Source organism: Myotis yumanensis, unplaced genomic scaffold, assembly GCF_028538775.1.
Source record: "Myotis yumanensis isolate MYYU_CA2020_CCGP unplaced genomic scaffold, mMyoYum1.0.hap1 SCAF_11, whole genome shotgun sequence".
In the NCBI taxonomy this organism is placed as follows: Eukaryota; Metazoa; Chordata; class Mammalia; order Chiroptera; family Vespertilionidae; genus Myotis; species Myotis yumanensis.
Window position 1 is genome coordinate 41,114,109 of NW_027223762.1, and position 20,497 is coordinate 41,134,605.

At 40.1% G+C, this 20,497-nt stretch overlaps 1 protein-coding gene across 3 annotated transcripts; it reads left to right on the plus strand.

Annotated features, from left to right (window-relative positions):
• Positions 1-1,319: 1,319 nt before the first annotated feature.
• Positions 1,320-9,494, plus strand: LOC139019976 (U4/U6.U5 small nuclear ribonucleoprotein 27 kDa protein-like). 3 transcript variants are annotated; one of them, XM_070429405.1, is made up of 7 exons: positions 1,320-1,494; positions 3,105-3,225; positions 3,901-4,004; positions 5,317-5,396; positions 7,600-7,658; positions 7,988-8,233; positions 9,074-9,494. In XM_070429405.1, exons 1-6 carry the CDS (start codon positions 1,371-1,373, stop codon positions 8,187-8,189), a joined length of 690 nt encoding a protein of 229 aa, XP_070285506.1. In that variant the 5' UTR covers positions 1,320-1,370; the 3' UTR covers positions 8,190-8,233; positions 9,074-9,494. The 3 variants fall into 3 exon arrangements, with proteins under 3 accessions (XP_070285506.1, XP_070285507.1, XP_070285509.1); XM_070429406.1 differs by having other exon boundaries at positions 3,901-3,992; XM_070429408.1 differs by lacking the exon at positions 7,988-8,233.
• The last annotated feature ends 11,003 nt before the right edge of the window (positions 9,495-20,497 follow it).

A 20,497-nucleotide genomic window follows, 5' to 3' on the forward strand; every position in this document is an offset into this window, starting at 1 on the left:
TTAATTGATTTCAGAGAGGAATGAAGAGGGAGAGAGAGAGAGATAGAAACATCAATGATGAGAATCATTGATAGGCTGCTTTCTATACCCTTGGCCGGAATCAGGCCTGGGACCCATCAGTCCTCAGGTGGATACTCTATCCACTGAGCCAAATCAGCTAGGGCTGCTCATACCTTTTTATCTCTTTTATTTGCTCATGTTTTGACACCTGGGGCCTTGGGAAAGTGCTTTCAATTGGCAATCTATATCCTCCAACCACCTTCTTTACCAAACTTTCACAAGCCAGGCAACATTCCTCTAACCCAGCAGTTCTCAACCTGTGGGTCAAGACCCCTTTGGGGGTTGAACGACCCTTTCACAGGGATCGCCTAAGACCATCAGAAAACACGTATGTAATTACATATTGTTTTGTGATTAATCACTATGCTTTAATTATGTTCAATTTGTAACAATGAAATTGGGAGTCACCACATGAGGAACTGTATTAAAGGGTCGTGGCATTAGGAAGGTTGAGAACCACTGCTCTAACCTAATCACTCCAGAGTCAGGTACCAAATAAACCTGCACAGCCCCTACCTCCCCAAACCACTGAAATTATTCAAATTTGACAATCACAAATTAACCTGCTTACCCTGCCTCTCCCATTCCTTCCTGCAAATAGCACAATCAGGTTTCTTATTCATGCTTTCCCCTGGCTCCCTCTACCTCCTGACCCACCCTCGTGCTTCCCGGTGTGGGCTTAAACTGCTTGTGAATGCATTTTAGAATTGGTTTGATATGAAATAATTTGTGCATTTGGCTAAGTGGTTGAGCATAGAACTATGAACCGGAAGATCGCAGTTTGTTTCCAGATTAGGGCACATCCCCAGGTTCCCGGCTCCATCTCAAGTTGTGGGGCATGCACGAGGCATGGTTCTCTCTCATCATTGATGTTCTCTCTTTTTCTCTCTCCCTTTCTGAAATAAATAAAAATACTTTTTAAAGAAATATTTGGTATATTTAACAAGAACTGCGAAAATAAATGGTGATTGGGGGAATGAAAACTGAGTTTGGGTGGTGGGTATACGGGTTTTTCCAGATTTCTATAACAACATCAACTAGCACACCTTAATGCCCGCCACAGAACAAAAGCCTCGGCTAAAATGGGGCTGGAGAAGCGGAAGTAACAACTTGGTCCTCACCCACATCTCCCCGCTCCAGTGGGCCCCTTGAGTCTGGGCTGGCTTTGCGCAGCCGCACTTCTTCAGACTCCGGAACCTTTGCGCGTCGTTCCAACGGTTTCCAGTCGGCAGTGAAAGCGCACTTCCGGCCCTGACGGAAGTTGTTGCTCAGTCGTTTCCGAGGCGTTGTGAGGTAGAGGAGCTTTCCAAATGGATCGCAGCCGAAGCCACAGCCGCAGCCGCAGCCGCAGCCGCAGCCGCAGCGGCAGCCGCTCCCGCTCCCGCTCCCCTCAGGGGGGTGAGTCTGGAAGCAATTTGGAGGGTCTGGGGCTCGGTAAGAGGCGCTTCCTGTCCCCCCTTATTTTCTGTGCGAAGGCCGCGGAGATGCAGGCCCTTTACGCCTGAGGAGACGAGCGGCGTGTGGGTGGGTGTGGATGGGCAACGAACACCTCCGTCCTCCGGTTCCAAAGCAGGCTTTTTTCTTTTTTCCCCCTTCTAAACGGAAGCTTCGTTCTTTATCAGCCTCCAGTCATAACTTTTTTTAATCGTTGTGACTGGGTAATTTAGAATCAGACCACGGTCCCTTCATTTAATTTCGAGGGTGACCATGTGCAGTCATCCAGCCTTTCGGAGCCCTCATTCCCGTCGTTAGACATTGGGGGTAATATTCCCTAGCTTTAAAAACTGATGTGAGCCATAATGGCACATTCGACAGCACTCAGCACGTGATACCGCCTGTAACGTGAGTGCTCAATGTTGGGTTTTTCCAGCTTATTATAATAGGGAAATGTATATTTTTGAAAAACATGTTTTTGTTGATTTTATTTTTTAATTTTTTTACATTGATTGGAGAAAGTAAAGGAGAGGGAGAAACACCTACTGGCTGCCTCCTGCACACCCCCTACTATCTCCTAATGGGAATCGACTCTTTATTCCAAACTGGAATTGAACCAGCAGACCTTTGGTGCATGGGATGACGCTGAGCCAACTGAGCCCCACAGGCCAGGTCTATTTTTATGGATTTTCGAGAGAGAGAGAGAGGAAAGGAGAGGGTGAGAGAAAAAGCGATTGGTTGCCTCCTGCATGGGCCCCCTACTTGGGATGGAGCCCACAACCTAGGCATGTGCCCCAACCTGGAATTGGGCCAGTGACCTCTTGATGCGCGGGACGCGCTCAACCAACTGAGCCACACCGGCCAGGGCATGATCTTTTTTTAAACATATTTTTATTGATTTTTTTTTTAGAAAGAAAGGCAGGAAGACAGAGGGAGAGAGAAACATTGACTTAAAAGAGGGAAACATCAATTGCCTGCCTCCTGCATGTCCCCTGCTGGCAATCTGGGCATGGGCCATGATTGGGAATCAGACCCGGAAACTTGGTGTGCACCATAGGAAGCCCAACCAACTGAGCCACACCGGCCAGGGATGGAAATTCATATTTAGAATTTTCCATCCAGAAAAGTCACCTCCTAAGGTCTCCTGATCCCCACCCCCATAAGTGAGGCAGAGCCGTGTACTCTGACTTAGACCCTCGGTTCTGCCCCTGGGTGGTTTTTACCACCTTCAACTTGTCAAGACGTGATTTTCTTAAAAGTTAAATGAGGCCGGCATCCACATATGGCTATTGAGGATCCCAGTCAGAATAAAGATGTGCCCCATCAGGATTAAGAAGTGCTGTTTAATTGTAGGACACACACCGGATTTCCTTAATTTACTACAAAGAAATCCAAAAATGTCAATTTTTTTATATTGAGTACTTTTTGAAATGATAATAGTTTGAAAATATATATATTTAGTCAAATAACATTCTATTAAAATTAATTTCACCTGCTTTTTACTTTTTAATGTGAATACTAGAAATGACTTGCATTATATTCCTATGAGACAGCCCAGCTCTAAATATTTGAGGTAATTTTTGGCTCTGCTATTTTGTTCCTTGTGTTAGAACATAAGCGGTCCCCGTCCGCTTCACCGGAGAAAGAACCCAGTCGCCAGGAAAGGTCTCAGTCCAGGGAGAAAGAGCTGAGAAGGAGCCGCTCTGGGTCCCCGCAGGGAAGACGCTCCAGGTAAGTGCGGAACATGGGCAGAGCTTTACCACGAGCCCCAGAGAAACTAGTTGTTGCCCTTTACTTTGTTTTTATCACTTATAAGGCCATTTACAATGCCATGAAATGGGGGGACTTAAGCCCATCTTATTCTAAACCTAACATTTCCCTGGGTGTTTGGGATTAATAAGTCTCTTCTCCTAGAGTTGCCTTTAGGAGTAAATGAGAAATAATGCCAGAAAAGCACTTAACATGATGCTTGGCAAAAATAAGAAATAAGTGTTTGTTCTGCTTTTATTGACTTTTTGGTGATAAAGATTTATTCAAGTATGTAATAAAAAATGTGAGATCTTGGAAGTACCTTAGAATGGACTTGTGATTTCCTAATAAGCATCCATTGCTGTTTAAGTCAATTTTTTGTGTTTATGTGCAGTTGTTAGAAACTGTTTAGTTACATTTTTCTGCCTTGCAGAACATTTTTTAGCCCTAGCTATACTGAGCAAGACTGTATTTTTGCTAACAGTCAGGCTAGGCGGAACCTTCTAGCTTATTCTTCTATAGGAAATGGGCTCGTGGTTCTCTGCAGCCTGGCTCTTGTTCAGCCTTTACCTTTCAGGCACTCATGCATATCTGTGCTGATTGACACAGTGGTCAGGTATGTCTCTGTTTCTGACATGTTTACTTATTAAATATTAGATCCCCAAGACGACATAGATCCACATCTCCTTCTCCTTCTCGACTGAAAGAAAGAAGAGATGAGGAAAAGAAAGAAACAAAGAGCAAAGAACGTGAGATAACTGGTAATGTTATTAGAAAATAACTATAGGAAGAGTGCAGCCTTGTTTAGATAACTTCAGGCATGATAACATTATAAAAGTATTAAGTTGTTTATAGTGTTTATTGCATATTAGAGGCCCGGTGCATGAAAATTCATGCACTGGAGGGGGTCCCTCAGCCCGGCCTGCCCCCTCTCACAGTCCGGGAGCCTTCGGGGGCAGGAGGTGACTCAGTGATCAGGGGAAAGTGATGTCCCATCACACCTCAGCTGCTGCCACTGCTGGCAGCGCAAGCCTCGGCCGACCCTGGTTACCTGCGCCTCGGGCCGGCCCTGGGAGACTGGGGGCTGAAGGGACTGGGGGACTCCAGAGGCAGGCACGTGGCTAGGCCAGACCTGCCTGGGGGCGAGCCCGGCCTTGCTGTGGACCTGCTGCCCCAGCAGGGCTGAGGGGACTAGGCACTGCCATCTTGCAGCTGTGGGTGCCGCCATCTTAGAGGGCAGAGCAGTCAATTAGCATATTCTCTCCTCATTGGCTGTGGGCACTGCCATCTTAGAGGGCAGGGCAGTCAATTAGCATATTCCCTCCTCATTGGCTGTGGGCGCCACCATCTTTGAGGGCGGGGCAGTCAATTAGCATCTTCCCTCCTTATTGGCTGTGGGTGCCGCCATCTTTGTGACAGTGTAAGGGTCAATTAGCATATTCCCTCTTTATTAGATAGGGTGGTTTGAGATTTTGTTTTAATTGTACCTTAGTGAATTCCTGGTTATCTATCGTGCTCCTGATGTGGGTAGGACATGTGAGCATATTTTATTTTGGAAGTACCTTCAAAACAAGTGTCATGTCTGATATGAAAGGTGGTCCTGCCTAAAGGCTTCAACATGTCCTTTTAAGCAGTTTCTTCTGTTGGAAGGTGGAGAGCACATTCCTTCCTTGCACCTCAAGTTACATTCTGCCCAAATTGAAGAGAAATTTTTTTTGTTAGACTCAACTCTTTACCTGATGGTTGTTGTTTTAAATATATTTTTTACAGAGAGGAAGGGAGAGGGATAGAGAGTTAGAAACATCGATGAGAGAGAAACATCGATCAGCTGCCTCCTGCACACCCCCTACTGGGGATGTGCCCACAACCAAGGCACATGCCCTTGACCAGAATCGAACCTGGGACCCTTGAGTCCACAGACCAACGCTCTATCCACTGAGCCAAACCAGTTAGGGCTACCTGATTATTTTATATGTCTTCTGCTGGTAACATGGAATGACTATTAATCTAGTGCCACCATTCCTTTAATATATAAAATGATAGAGTTTTAAAAATTACCTCTTATTTTTGCAGAGGAAGATTTAGAGGGAAAAACAGAAGAAGAAATAGAAATGATGAAGGTAATGGGATTTTCCGCCTTTGACTCAACAAAAGTAAGTAAAACTCAAAGCCAGTTAAGCATTCTGATTTGAATTAATCCATTATGACTGTCGCATTTTTCCATATTCTTTTCCTATTGCCTGTGTAATTGATACAAGTTTATTCAGTTAAAAGACAATAACTGTCTGTGTGAAGGGGTTTGAGGGTACAGAGAAGGAAGCAGTGAGGTGCCATTGAATCCAGGGAGTGTTTGCCTGGGATGATGTTGAGTTAGATCTTAAAGGGCCAGTACAAAGAAGAAGAAGAGGATCATTTTAAGTAGAAGGAGGAGTTCATGAAAATGCCCTGTAGATGTGAAGTAGCATAGTGTATTGTGGGAATTTCAAATTCAGTGGCTGTTAAAAAGATGCTGATGGGCCAGTGACTACAGTGAGTCTGGAAATAGAGGTAGGAAGCAAATCATGACAGACTTTTGCTGCCCTTTGTCATGCTAAGGAATTTAGAGTTGATTCTTTGGATGGTAAGAGATAGCAAAGATTTAAAAAAAAACCCAAAACCACAAAAGAGTGATAGGATTATATGTGTGTTTTAGACAGATGACCTAGGGCAGCCTTGGAGCACAGATGGGAGGCATTTGATTGGAGGCAGGGAGAACTGCTGAGTCATGCAAGTGAAAGATGATGAAGACATGAACTGAGAGGAAGATCCGTAATATTGAGAAGCATTTAGGAGCCAGAGTTCGTGGTAGTGGGAGTGAGCAGTCAGTGATGACTGAGGTGGCAGGCTGAAAGACTGGGTGGTAGGGTTAACCAAGAAAGGACAATGGGAAGAGGAAGTGCTGTGAAACAGAAGAAAACTCAGCTGCTGAATAGAGATGACATTGGGTAGCTGCACACGTATCTCTTAGCTCAGAGAGCGGTGATTTGGACGTTGGATGCTATAATACTGGAAAGAATGGAAAAGGGGGAGGGAAAAAGAAGGGATTGTGGACAGGGAGCTGAAGTCAGGGATTATAGGGAGGGTGAGGGGAGAGAGTAGAGGAATAGGGAGATGGGTAAAGAGAAATAGGGGAAAGAAGTGTTGGAGAGGGGAAACGGATAGGGGAGGAGGGGGGTTGAGGGTGCTAGTAAGGATGGACAGAAGGAAAGTATATGTGGAGAGAGAATATATTTTTTAAACTTTCTTTTATATCTGTTTAATTCCATAAATGGAAATTGAGAATATTGAGAAAAATAGTGAGTTGTGAAAGTAGGGTGATTTCACATGCTTTAGGAGTTTCTAACTGATATGATCGTGTAGGGCTCACATATTTGTGTGTTTAGTGTGTGTGTTTTATTTTTTTTTTATTTTTTATTAATCCTGACACAAGCATATTTTTTTCCATTGATTTTTAGAGAATGTGGTAGGGAGAGGAGAGGCCCCCACCAGGGCCAGTGATCAAGCATGCAACCTAGGTTTGTTTGAAATCAAACCCAGGACCTTTCAGTCCAGTCTGATGTTCTGTCCACTGAGCCAAACAGGGCATGTGTGTGTTTTAACTGACAATGTATAAACTTAGAGGAGTACTGAGGCATGACTGTTTTGAAGTGAAAAATTTAAGGCCTGCTGGAGTGGCTCAGTGGGCATCATCCTCTGCACTGAACGGTTGCTGGTTCGATTGTGGTCAGGACACAAGCAGGGTTACAGGCTCCTTTCTGACGTGCAGAAAGCAGCTGATTGGTGTCCTGCTGGAGCATTAATGTTTCTATCTTCTTTCTTCCTCACTCTCTAAAAATAAATAGACTATTCTTGTAAAAAATACATTAACTATGAATATTGTATTATTTGTTTACATGTGACTATAAAAAAGTGAACAGTTGTAATACTTGGGAGCTCATAGGATATCATCAGGATCTGAAAATTCTTTCTCTCATTGGGCTACCTCATTCTTAGATGGATCTTGCCATGTAAGTCTGTCTATAGCAGGGGTCCTCAAACTACGGCCTGCAGGCCACATGCAAATACAAATATTGTATTTGTTCCCGTTTTGTTTTTTTACTTCAAAATAAGGTATGTGCAGTGTGCATAGGAATTTGTTCATAGCTGTTTTTTTTTTAAACTATAGTCCGGCCATCCAACGGTCTGAGGGACAGTGAACTGGCCTGGCCCCCTGTTTAAAAAGTTTGAGGACCCCTGGTCTATAGGATCCAATTCTTTTGATCAAGGCATTTAATGTATCCTTCCTGTTTTTATCATTTGTTTATTGCTTTTCTCCAGGGAAAAAGGTTGGTTGGCTGTGTAAATGCCTATGCCGTAAATATATCTCAGAAATACAGGTACGCATAATCCCCATTTCTGTGTTTGAACCAATGATATAAATTATGTCCTTTGGAAAGAATTTGTTATAGGATAATTGTGTTTGTAAGAAATGTAGCAATTTTCCATAGAGTCCCTTGTTTTAATCTTCCTTGCTTATGATCTGGATTTTAATTTCCAATTTATAGGTAAACTAATAGCTATTATAGAGAAGGGTAGTTAGCTTAAATGGTTTAGAACTGTATAGATAGTTCTTTCTTCAAAACGTGAGTTTTAAAAAGTCTTTAGAGTTTATTTTTATTATAATTAAATATTTTTCTTTTAAATCTTTTTTTTTTACTGACTTTAGAGAGAGAGAAGAGGAGAAGAGAAGAGAGAGAGAGAGAGAAGCACGAGAGAGAAATGATAGGCGGTATCGTTCACGCACCCCGACCAGGGACCGATACCGCGGCTCAAGCATGCGCTACGACCGGGACTCGTACCGGAGACACCACAGTTCACGGGACTACTCTCATTCAGCTGAGCCACACCGGCCGAGGCTAAAATTATAGATTTAAAATAGATCTCTCCTGAATTACTCACCTAGATTGATTATGTAAGGATTTTAACTGTAAATACATTCTTCTGTTAAGTGGAAACATTTTATTAATACCACAGGACAAACCAATTCATACTTAAAATCTTACTGAATTCCTAATGAATTAGAAAGTCAGGAAGACATCTTCAAACATTGCCTTTCTCTCTACCTTTATTACTGATAAAAGACTAACATTCCAATTAATTTAGAATATGAATAATGTGATTTGATAATCTGGTGAGTTAAGGAACCAGAATCATCATTGACATTCCTTTGTAAAGTTACCTTCAAATAAAGTGTTATGGAGAAAACCAGTATGCAATCCGATTTACTTGGCAAGTACCTGTTTTGAGCTCTGCTCTATTTCTTAAATTAAGTGTTTAGTGTTACCTAAAATAAATATATATTTTGAATTAATTTTTTTAAAGTCTGTGGAATCTTCCCAAATAATTATGAAAGTAGATTCTTACACTTCTATTTGGATTTTACAGTAAGTAGTCTAAAATACTTTTGCTTATTTTGAAAGTGAAGTAATACCATCTTACTGTACATTAAATAATCTTGAATACTTCTTACCCTATCCTTTGCCATCTTAAAGGCGATTCAGGTGTAATCTCTAAAGCATGTGATTATTTTTATTTTTTAAAAAGAAAGAGACATTGATTTGTTGTTCCACTTATTCATTAATTGATTAATTCTTGTATGTGCCCCACGAGGGATCAAACCCTCAACCTTGGCATATAGGGACGACTCTCTAACCAACTGAGCTACCTGACCAGGACCATGGTTATTTTTTCATAAGAGGAGTCCAGAATTTTTTTTAAAAATAAACATTGAATTTTTTTCTTCTTGTCATAGGCAGGACATGAATTGCAAAGGTGGATTCAACAGACCTTTGGATTTCATTGCGTGAGAATTGAAATGTTGAAGAATGGTTGTTTTTTCCTTCATCTTGATCAGAAGAGTGGATTTTGTTTTGTTTTTTGTATTTCATATGCATCAAAACAGGATCACAGTCCTTCTTTGTAAAGTAAGAAAATTTTACCTATGATGTGTGCAGTTCGCTTACCTTGCCTCAAAAGAAGAAATGTTAAATACTTCATTTTTTTCTTTTAGGAAGTATCATTTGGGGCAATCATCAACCCCATTTTTTTTTTCATTTTTTTGTCTTTATTCCTGTGGAAGCTGTATATGTTTTCTTCTTGGGTGCTTGATAGGACTTCTTAAAACACGTAAAAGTAATTTGGATGTAAGCTTCTCAAATAAAGCGATATTTCTACCCTCTTGTATTTTATAATACCATATTGTATTACTACATGAAAGTATCACCCTATAAATTTCCTTTTTTCATACATAGATTTAGATATCATGATTCTTAGTTAAAAAATTAGGAGAATGAAAAAGTATAACTGGATTTTTGTATCTTAGTTTTTTCCCTCAATATCATTTATTTACCCCCATTTTATTTTTAAAATATATTTTTATTGATTTCAGAGAGGAAGGGAGAGGGAAAGAGAGATAGAAACATCAATGATCAGAGAGAATCATTGTTGGGCTGGCTCCTGCACACCCAGACCAGGAATTGAACCGTGATCTGGTTACAGGTCGATGCTCAACCACTGAGCCATGCGGCAGGGCTTTCCCCCCATTTTAAAAGCAATACATGCTTATTATTTAAAGAAAGAAACAACAGAAGAAACCAAACAGTAAAGGAAAAGCCAAAATCACCTGTAAAACCTACCCCCAGAAACACTCAATGTTAATATTTTGGTATATATCTTTCCAGGATCTAATGGGTGTATATTTCTTACTCCCAACCATGAGATCAGAATGCAGTTCTCTTTTGCTAATCCTGTGCTGTGAATATCTTTTTAATATTCTTACATATTCTTTGGAAACTTAGCTTTTAGGAGGTACTTGGTTGTACCATAATATATTATTAACTAATTATTTACTTGGTGAACATTAGCTTCCCTCCCATGATTTGCTGTAAGTAGTATCCCTGTTACATGTATCTTTTTGTACTTGTTGCATTATTTCCTCAGGTTCAGTTCTTAGATGTGAGATAAAGGGTGTGTGTGCATGTTTTAAGGGTTTTGATACATATATATGGTTAGAAAGGTAACAGCTGACTCTGACGAGTAAAGTATGAGCCTTCCCATTTTATACACCAATATTGTGCAGAATTTATTTATTTTTGGGGTGTTTTTTTTAGAGAGAGGGAAGAAGGGGAGGAGAGAGAGAAACATCGATGGGAGAGGGACACATGGATCGGCTGCCTCCTGCACACCTCCTACTGGTAATCGAGCTCAGCATGTGCCCTGACAGAATCGAACCAGCAACCTTTTGGTTGCTAGGGATGACGCCCAACCAACTGAGCCACAGAGGCCAGGGCCATAATAATTTATTTAAAGCTCCCAATCTGATAAGTAAAATATTGGTATTTTGTAAAGTGCTAATTTCAAATATTGAATCCATTGGTGTTTTGGCAAGCTTTTTTTCTTTTTGAAGGATACTCTTTTAATATTGAAGATAATAACCATTACCCATTCTGTTTCACATCTCCTTGATATTTGAGGCTCTGGTTATATTTTAAATTTGGGTTGTCTTTTGTGGGGTTTTCTGAGTAATACAAACACCTGCGACATAATTTGGACAGCACAAAGGACATAGGGGTGAACTAATTGTGTATCCTTTCAGAGATATTCTGGATGTACACAATGCATCTTCTTATTCAAATGTAAGCACATTTTACACACTATTTTGCACCTAACCTTTTTTCACTTACTTGTAAATCTTAACATTGTTTCTTCCTTTTTAAAAAAAAAAATATTTTTATTGATTTTAGAGAGAAAGGGAGAGGGAGAGATAGAAACATCAATGATGAGAGAGAATCATTGATCAGCTGCCTCCTGCACACCCCCTACTGGGGATTGAGCCCGCAACCCAGGTATGTGCCCTAGACCGGAATCAAACCTGGGACCCTTCAGTCCACAGGCCAATGCTTTGTCCACTGAGCCAAACTGGCTAGGGCTTAACATTGTTTCTTAGAGGTACAGGTAATATTGTCTTTTTTTTTTTTAAATCATGAAATATGATTTATTCCAGAAAGTCCAAGAGAAATATTAATACAATTCACAGTCTCCATGTGGCTTCTTCTGTATATCCTTAGTTATAAGACTGTTCAGCTGGTTTTCAGTGTGTTCGCAATGATGGTTCTATAGTTTAGTTGTAATTTTGATGTGGTCCTAGGAGATGAACACATTTACCCACTCCACCATCTTGACTGGAAGTTCTGCCGCCTTTTTTTTTTTTAATCCTCACCTAAGAATATTTTTCCCATTGATATTTAGAGAAAGAGTGCAAGGGAGGGAAGGGGGAAGAGAGAGAAACATCGATGTGAGAGAGACTCAACTGGTTGCCTCCCATACTCGCCCTGACTAGGACCAGGGATAGAACCTGCAAGCGAGGTACGTGCTCTTGACTGGGAATCAAACTCAAGGTTCAAGGACCAGTGCCCTAACCACTAAGCAAAAGTGGCCAGGGCTCTGCTGCATTTTTTTTTTTTTTAATGTTAATCCTCACCCAAGAATTTGGTAGGGGTTTTTTCATTGATTTTTAGAGAGATGTGAGAGACATCAATTGGGTTGCTTCCCATATGTGCCCAATGGGGGATCAAACCCATAACCTGGATATGTGCCCTGACCTAGAATCGAACCCATGACCCTTCTGTGTATGGGATGAAACTTTAACCAACTGAGCCACACTGGCCAAGGCTTTTTTTTTTCTTTTAAGGGCACCAATTATATAGTCCACTTAATGATAGACTATAATTTTTTTTAACTAATGCCCCATTGATGGACATTCAAGTTGTTTCTTTTACTATTTTAAAAAATTCTATAATCACTATCCTTTTATGTACATGATTTTATGTGTCTTTTAAAAATATATATATTTTTACTGATATTTTAAAGTGAGGATAGGAGTAAGGAGAGATAGACTCATTGATGAAAGGGAAACATCAATCAGTTGCCTCCTACTGGGGATTGAGCCTACAACCTGGGCATGTGCCCTGATTAGGAATTGAACCAGCGATCTCTGTGCCTGGGTTGATTGATGTTCACCACTGACCCACACCAGCTGGGCTGTTTTTTCTTTTTAAATGTTTTTATTGAGCCCAACCAGAGTGGCTCAGTGCATGGTGATGACCTATGAACCAGGAGGTCATGGTTCGATTCCCTGTCAGGGTATGTGCCAGGGTTGTGGGCTCTATCCCCATTATGGGGTGTGCAGGAGGCAGCCAATAGATGATTCTCTGTCATCATTAATGCTTTTGTCCTGTCTTCCTCTCCCTTTCTGAAATCAATAAAAATATATTTTAAAAGGACAAATATAAGTGTTTTTGTTTATATTAGAGAGAGAGGAAGGCAGAAGTATAGTGATAGAAACATCGAAGAGAAACATTGATTGACTGACTGCCTTCAGCACAACCCATGTTGGGGATTAAGCCCGCAACCTAGGCATGTGCCCTGATTGGGAATCAAATTGGTTGACCACTTGGTGCATGGGTCAAGTCTCAACCACTGAACTACACTGGCCTGGCTGATATTATGTCTTTAGCTGGATTTTTAAATTCTTCATGGCATCTGAGATTTGACCACCTATTATAGTTCCTTTTAAATTTTTTTATTTTTAATTAATTTATTTTTTATTTTTAGAGAGATGAAGGGAGAAGGAAAGAGAAACATCTATGAGAGAGTGAAACACTGATCAGCTGACTCCTGCACTCCCCCTACCAGGGATTGAACCTGAAATACAGGCATGTGCCCTGACTGTGAATCAAACCGTCAATCTTTTGGTGCACGGGATGATGCCCAGCCAACTGAGCCACACTGTCCAGAGCTATTGTAGGTCTTTAAAAGCTTTCCTGGCAGGTTATTCCATATAAAGAAAATAGTAGTATGACTGCATTGCATAATACAGTGTACAGAGCACCTTGGTTCATTTAATCCCTATGAAATACAGCAGGTATTATTATTTCCATTTCTCAGATGAGAAAACTTTTCAGACCATAAAGGCAGAAATTATTGGTGTTTATACTACAGGTTGCCTTCAGTGCTTAAATATTTGAATGTGCTACATTAGCTGCACAACTTGTAGTACCCATTGCATGAGTGTCACTGCCTTAGATTATTTTGCTTGGACTTTTTGCAAGCTGAGCTAAATAGACTCCCATACCCCCACTCACCAAAATACTCATGTATCTCTAAATTATCCATGACAAGGACTCTTTCTGACCATATATGTGCATACCCAATAGTTTGAATATGGAAGCTAAAAATTACAGGATAAAATATAACTCAAACTAAATTACACTTCTGGATTGTCATCTTAATGTGGTGTTTGTGGAAATTTGACTTGAGATCCTCAAGGTAGCATAGTTTGTAAAGAAATAACCTGATAATATCTGGTAGGTCAATAGGTTCATGCTCCATCAACTAACACCAAAGCAATAGAGGAGGGAATCTTTCAAAACCTAAGATAAGACACCTCTGATCCTAAGAGAAGTCTTCATTTGAAGAGTCTTTTATCTATCAGATTATCTAACAGGTTGCTGCCCCTCAATGGGCATAAATTATGCCAAATCTATTTTCAAGCATCTAAATGTTATGAGTGCTTCAGGGCTCAATCCCTGGTCTAGTGAGAACTCTATTTGACTTCAAAATCTTTAGTCATGACTCTCAAATTTATACTTCCAGCTTGACCATTTTACTGAATTCCAGGCTTGTATATGCACCTAGATTATTAGGCACCTCAAATTTAAAATTAACTGAACTCTCATTTCCCTGCCCAGCCTTCTTTGAGGTTTTCCCATCTCAGTAAATGGCTGGCTCCTTCACTCACTTCTTTGGTCAGACCAAAACCCTTAGGGTCATCCTTAACTCCTCTCTTTCTCCTGTGCTCCATATCTGATTCATTGGCCAATTCTTTTGACCCTAAGAGTATATTTTGAATCCACCTTTTTTCTCTTAATTCTCATTCAAGGATTTTTAGAGTGTGGAAGGGCAGGAGAAATAGGGGGGGGGGGGGGGAGAGTGCGTGTGTGTGCTCTTGAGAAACATCGTTTTGAGAGAGACACATCACTTGGTTGTCTCCCACCCAAATGTACCTCATCCAGGGCCTGGGGTAGAGCCTGCAACCTAGGTACATTCCCTTCACTGGGAATTGAACCCGCAACCCTTCAGTTCATGGACCAACGCTCCAACCGCTTAGCCACACCAGCCAGGGCTTTAATATAATTTTTTCAGATTTATCGAAGTATAATTGACATGAAATTATAAGACATTTCAAATATACATCGTAGTGATTTGATACATGTTGAAACTGACCACTCTTACCACCTATATAACCTAAGCCATCGCTCTTGCCTAGACTACTCTAGTGGCCTCCTGATAACTCCCCTTCCTTCTCTTGCTGCCTCCGTTTATTCTCCATCCAGCAGCAGAGGTGAACCTTTTAAAATGTGCATCAAATCGTGTTGCTCCTGCCTCTGGTAATTTTCTGTGATTTAGAATAAGTCTAGTTCTTACTGTGGTCCACAAGCCTGAAGTCTGGACCCTGTCATCCCACAGCCTCCCCCTCATCCTACTGCCCTCAGCCATGCTGCTGGCCTCCTTGCTGTTCCTTCCGAACAAGTGTGCATCTACCTAAGAGTCTTCCCACTTGTTCCTCTTGGTATGTTCTTCCTCCCCTACAAATACCCCTCTTCCCGATTTTACCTGGGTAGCTTCTTTTTATGTTTGGATCTTTGTTTAAAATAAGATCGTTCCTGAATACCTTGTCCAACATATGAAATCCTCCTCCCCTCTTTCCCTTAATCCTGCTTTACTTTTTTTTAACATTTAAAAATTGAGAAAAAAGTCACCCTCTTAAAGTATACCATTTCAGTGGTTTTTAGTATACTCAAGACTTATGCATCGCCCTAACCGGTTTGGCTCAGTGGATAGAGCGTTGGCCTGCAGACTGAAAGGTCCCAGGTTCGATTCTGGTCAAGGGCATGTACCTTGGTTGCGGGCACATCCCCAGTAGGGGGTGTGCAGGAGGCAGCTAGTCTCTCTCATCAATGTTTCTAACTATCCCTCTCCCTTCCTCTCTGTAAAAAATCAGTAAAATATATTAAAAAAAAAAAAAAAAAGACATGCATCCATCACCAGAATTCCAAAAAAAATTTTCATCACCACAAAGATAAACTGCACCCATTTAATTCCTCATCCCTCCCCACTAATTTATTTCCTGTCTCTAAAAATGTGTCTGATGACATTTTCATATAAATGGATATTTCATGGAATGGAATTACACAATAATTTGGTCTTTTGTGTCTGGCTTGTTCCAGCATAATGTTTTCAAGATTCATCCATGCTATAACATGTATCAGTACTTTGTTACTTTTTATGGTTGAATATTCTGTTCTATCACATAGCACATTTTTATTAATATATCAGTTGCTGGGCATTTTGGCTATTATGAATAGTGCTGGTATGGACATTCTTATACAAGTTTTTGTATGAATATGTTTTTTATTCTCTTGGGTGTATAACTAGAGGTGGAATGGTAGTGGGTCACATAATAATTCTGTTTAACTTTTTGAAATACTGTCAGTTTTCCAAGCGGCTGTACTCTCTTATATTCCCACCAGCAATATATGAGGGTTCAGTTTTCCACATGTTCTGCAAACTTTCCTTTTCCTTACAGCTTCTCACTGCCTGACACACTCTATATTCATGTTACTCTGTAGTTCTCCTGTCTTGTTTGCTACTGTAGACCCAGCACCACACAGACCGGCACAGAGTAAAGCAGTCAATATCTGTTGATTTTGTGACTTTTTTTCACTTGGTCACTTCCCTTCATTTTTATGTTAACCTTCACTTACCTAAGTAATAGACACATTTTCTTTTAGTTAATCCTTACCCGAGGATATTTTTCAATTGATTTTTAAAAAGAGTGGAAGGGAGAGGGAGAGACAGAGAGAAACACCAGTATGAGAGAGACATCAATTGGTTGCCTCCTGCACGCATTCGAACCGTGGCGGGGAACCTGCAACTGAAGTACGTGCCCTTGACTGGAATCGAAACCAGGACCATTCAGTCTGAGACTGATGCTCTATCCACTGAGCCAAACCGTCTAGGGCTAGACACATTTTCCCTGTAAAAATTTTAAAACATTATGACAAAGGTAAATCCCATTTGCACAGTACACCTCATCCTGGTCCTGTTGTCCTTTCTTTGCACCGTATCTTTTCAGACCTTTATTTGTGCATGCATATGAGTAACAAAGAGTTCAAAATGAGGAAAATACATTGGGATTTTTTAAATGCAAATAATACGCTGTAGGATTATTTTACAACTAAATATTTTTTCATTTATTTTCTATTGGCAGTACAGTAAAACCTCAATCTAACAGACTAATAATTCAGGCAAGGTATCTGTTAGTCCGTTTTATAATAAAGTAGGTTTTCCAAATGTATATGTTAAAACATTAATTAGCTTACCTATTTTTACTATGTAAACACATTTGTGTAATTAAAATTAAGTTTGTATGAAAAGTTAAATATCACGGTAAAGTTTTCTATATGTATTGCAGTAATTTTAAATTTATATTGAATAGGTCTAGTAAATGCATGCATTCACCAGTTACCAGGAGTAAATAAATGCACATAACTGGGGTGTGGCTTAATGTATGTTAGAACATCAGTTAAATATGTAGAATATAGTTGTACATATGTAATATTTATTTATTTTGGCAAAATTACTAGTGTTCCAACATATGGCCTATTCCCTAAAATTTGTTAAAAATAACAGTGAACCCAGCTGGCGTCGCTCAGTGGTTGAGAGTCAACCTATGAACCAGGAGGTCACAATTTGATTCCCAGTCAGGGCATATGCCTGGTTTGCGGGCTCAATCCCCAGTGTGGGTTGTGCAGGAGGCAACTGATCAGTGGTTCTCTCTCATCAATGTTTCTCTCTCTCCCTCTCCCTATCGCTCTGAAATTAATAATAATATTTTTCTTTTAAAAAAATCAATAGCCCTAACCAGTTTGGTTCAGTGGATAGAACATCGGCCTGCGGACTCAAGGGTCCTGGGTTCGATTCCGGTCAAGGGCATGTACCTTGGTTGCGGGCACATCCCCAGTAGGGGGTGTGCAGGAAGCAGCTGATCGATGTTTCTCTCTCATCAATGTTTCTAACTCTCTGTCCCTCTCCCTTCCTCTCTGTAAAAAAAATCAATAAAATATATTTTAAAATAAAAATTAAAAAATCAATAGAAAAAATATCTTCAAAGATTACCAAAAAATAAAAACTAACAGTGAGTTAATAATAGAAGAATCCGTTAATTTAATTTTAAGCAGATCTTGGTTAAAAAGAACTTTAAAATTAACAGAGTGTTACTTTTCACATATGACATATGGACCAGAATTTTGTCCAGTAAACTGAAGTCCGTTAAACCAAGGTTCACAAAATTGAGGGGATGACTGGAAACTTAGCAAGCCAAAATTAAATGAACAATGGTAGTCATTAGCTTAACATTTTATTGAATTTCAAGCCTTTGAATACCATTACCATGTTTACTGAACAATTTGTGACATCACCTGCAAAAATAGGATTACCAAGACTCACTGTGGGTATCTAAATTTGAGTTCATTAAAATAAAATGTACTTTCTCAGTCACAGTAAGCACATTGCAAGTGCTTAGTAATCACATGGAACTACTGGTTACCATATGGGACAGTGCAGATAGAATATGCCCATCATTGCAGAAAGCTCTATCAAATAGATTTGGTCTAGAATGCTGGACTGTCAATATTAAAACCATGTCAAAGGTTTTATTCCCTTAAAGGTGAACCCATGTAAAGAACAGTAAAGATAATAGAGCCAGAGTACAAATTAGGTGATGATTTGCCAATCACCTAAAATGATATCTTGAGTCATATTTCAAGCAATGTGGACCTAATCACTTGGTGGCATTTAAAAAAAAAAAAAAAAGGCATAGTACAGTTCTTTCCCCAACCAGAGCCTGAAATTCGTCCCAGGTTCAGGGTACAGATGTAAAAAAGCAAAGTCTCAAACAACAACAATCACTGTTAACTAGTGGTCAGACTACATCTAACTAGGGGAAATTACTGACTCAATAGCAGACATCCATATGGAATGGTAAAGTAGGATACTTTTGTAAAGGTTTATCTGAAACAGGACTGCAAAGGAAAAACAAAATTTAACAAAACCTAGAGATAGTACATTTGCAGAGAATCACAGATGGTTCATGTTGATTCTTACATAAGATACACATAATTTAAACACACTTTGGCTTTATTGAGAAAATCTGGTTGGTTGGGGAAGAAACACAAATATGATCACAAGTGTTGACCTCCCCACTCAAATTCTATCTCAATGGCCTTAGAATGAGAGAACTTCAAACCATGTATTGGAAATATAGAGGGTTTTCTTCCAGATACAGTGCTGAAGATATACAGTGCTGGATAATGTACATCCTAAGAGAGGGCGACTTGATCAGTACATAGGAAAGCCCTAGCAGAACCCAATTTCTATCCCACATCTTAAAGGGGAGGAGCCATTTATTGGCAAAGATTGATCCCCTTTATAGAATTTAATCCTTTGGTTTTTTGCCTTTCTCTTCTTTTTCTCTATTCTGACTCATTCACACCAATATTTGAGTGGATGTAAGATTCTCCCATCTTTGAAAAACTGTCCGTCACACATTTATCTCTACCCACTATATGATTTACCCAACATCACCAAACTCCAAGGATTCTCCAAATTGTCTTCACTTCAAAAGTCATCCACAACTCAACTTCACTAAAACTTCCAGAGTCAACAATGACTTTTTTGCAAACTATTACAGTCTCCATGTGTTTGGAATTTTTTTTTTTCACTCCTTTTAACTAACGTTTCAAATTAACCATTTTGTTCTCCTTTCAAAAGCAGCCTTAAACTTCTCTGATACCACACTCACCCCGTTTTCCTCCTGTTTTTCTGGTCATTCCTTAGACTTCGTGGGTTCTTCCTCTGGCTATCTCCAGGCCCTTGTTCCTGAGCTTGCACCAGGTGGGTGACTTCATGCACTCTCTGTGCTTCAAATGCACATCTGTATTCTGATGATTTCTTTTTCTGTGGTTCCAGCATAGATCTTTCTTCTGAATTCCAGAAACACACCTAGTCGGCATCTCCTCTTGGGTGTTCAAAATGGCACCTCAGATTACCTTGTCCTGATCTGAAGGTATCTTCTTTCCCCAGATTTTATCCTACATGCCTTATCCTAGCAAATGATGCTACCATCTACCTAGTTCCACAAACCTGAAACTTGGATGTCTGTCTTTCTTGAATCTTCTAATTCCCTCATCTTCTGCATCTAAACATCACCAAGTTATTCAGGTTTCACTAACTGTTTATCAAGTGTTAGCACGTTCTACCATACCTACTGACAGCATTCTACTATAGGCCACTGTAATTTCCCATCTAGATTATTGTACCAGACTCCTATTATATTCCCCCCAGTGAAGCCTCTACATTTTTCAAGTGTTCTCTGAATGAACTCAATCTGATTCCTTCCCATCTTTTGTCTCAGGATAGCTGCCATAGTTTACAAGTCTATTCTAGCCGTGTCTTTAGATTTTACTCCTTGTTCTCCAAGTGGCTTCCATACTTTTATTTCCCTGCATAGCTCATTCTTACTTTTGCATTTTCAGCCTTGACAACCTCTTCCACCTTTTACCACAACAAGCGTCACCCCATTTCACCTAGCTAATTTGTACTCATCCTTAAGGTCTTGTTTGGACATCATTTCCTTCTGGAAACTTCTCTTGATAACCCTTCCCCTCAAAACCAGTTAGGTACCAGTCTTATGTGCCCTCATAATGTTTTTCCCCATCAATGCACATTCACACTGTTTACTAGTTTGTATCCCTCAGTGGCCAACAGTCTACTCAAGAGCAGGTATGCCTTTTTAACTATTAATCTTCTGGTACGCAGGTGTGCAATAAATGTTCCTTTGAATAATTGTATTGCTCATGCCTTTTTATTTTACTTTCTCATGTTTTGACACCTGGAGTCTTGGGAGAGTGCCTTTCAATTGTTAGCCTATATCCTCCAAACACCTTCTTTACCAAACTTTCACAAGCCAGGCAACATTCCTGTGCCCTAATGACTCCAGGGCCAGGTACCAAACAAACCTGCACAGCCTCTATATCCCCAAACCCGCTGAAATTAT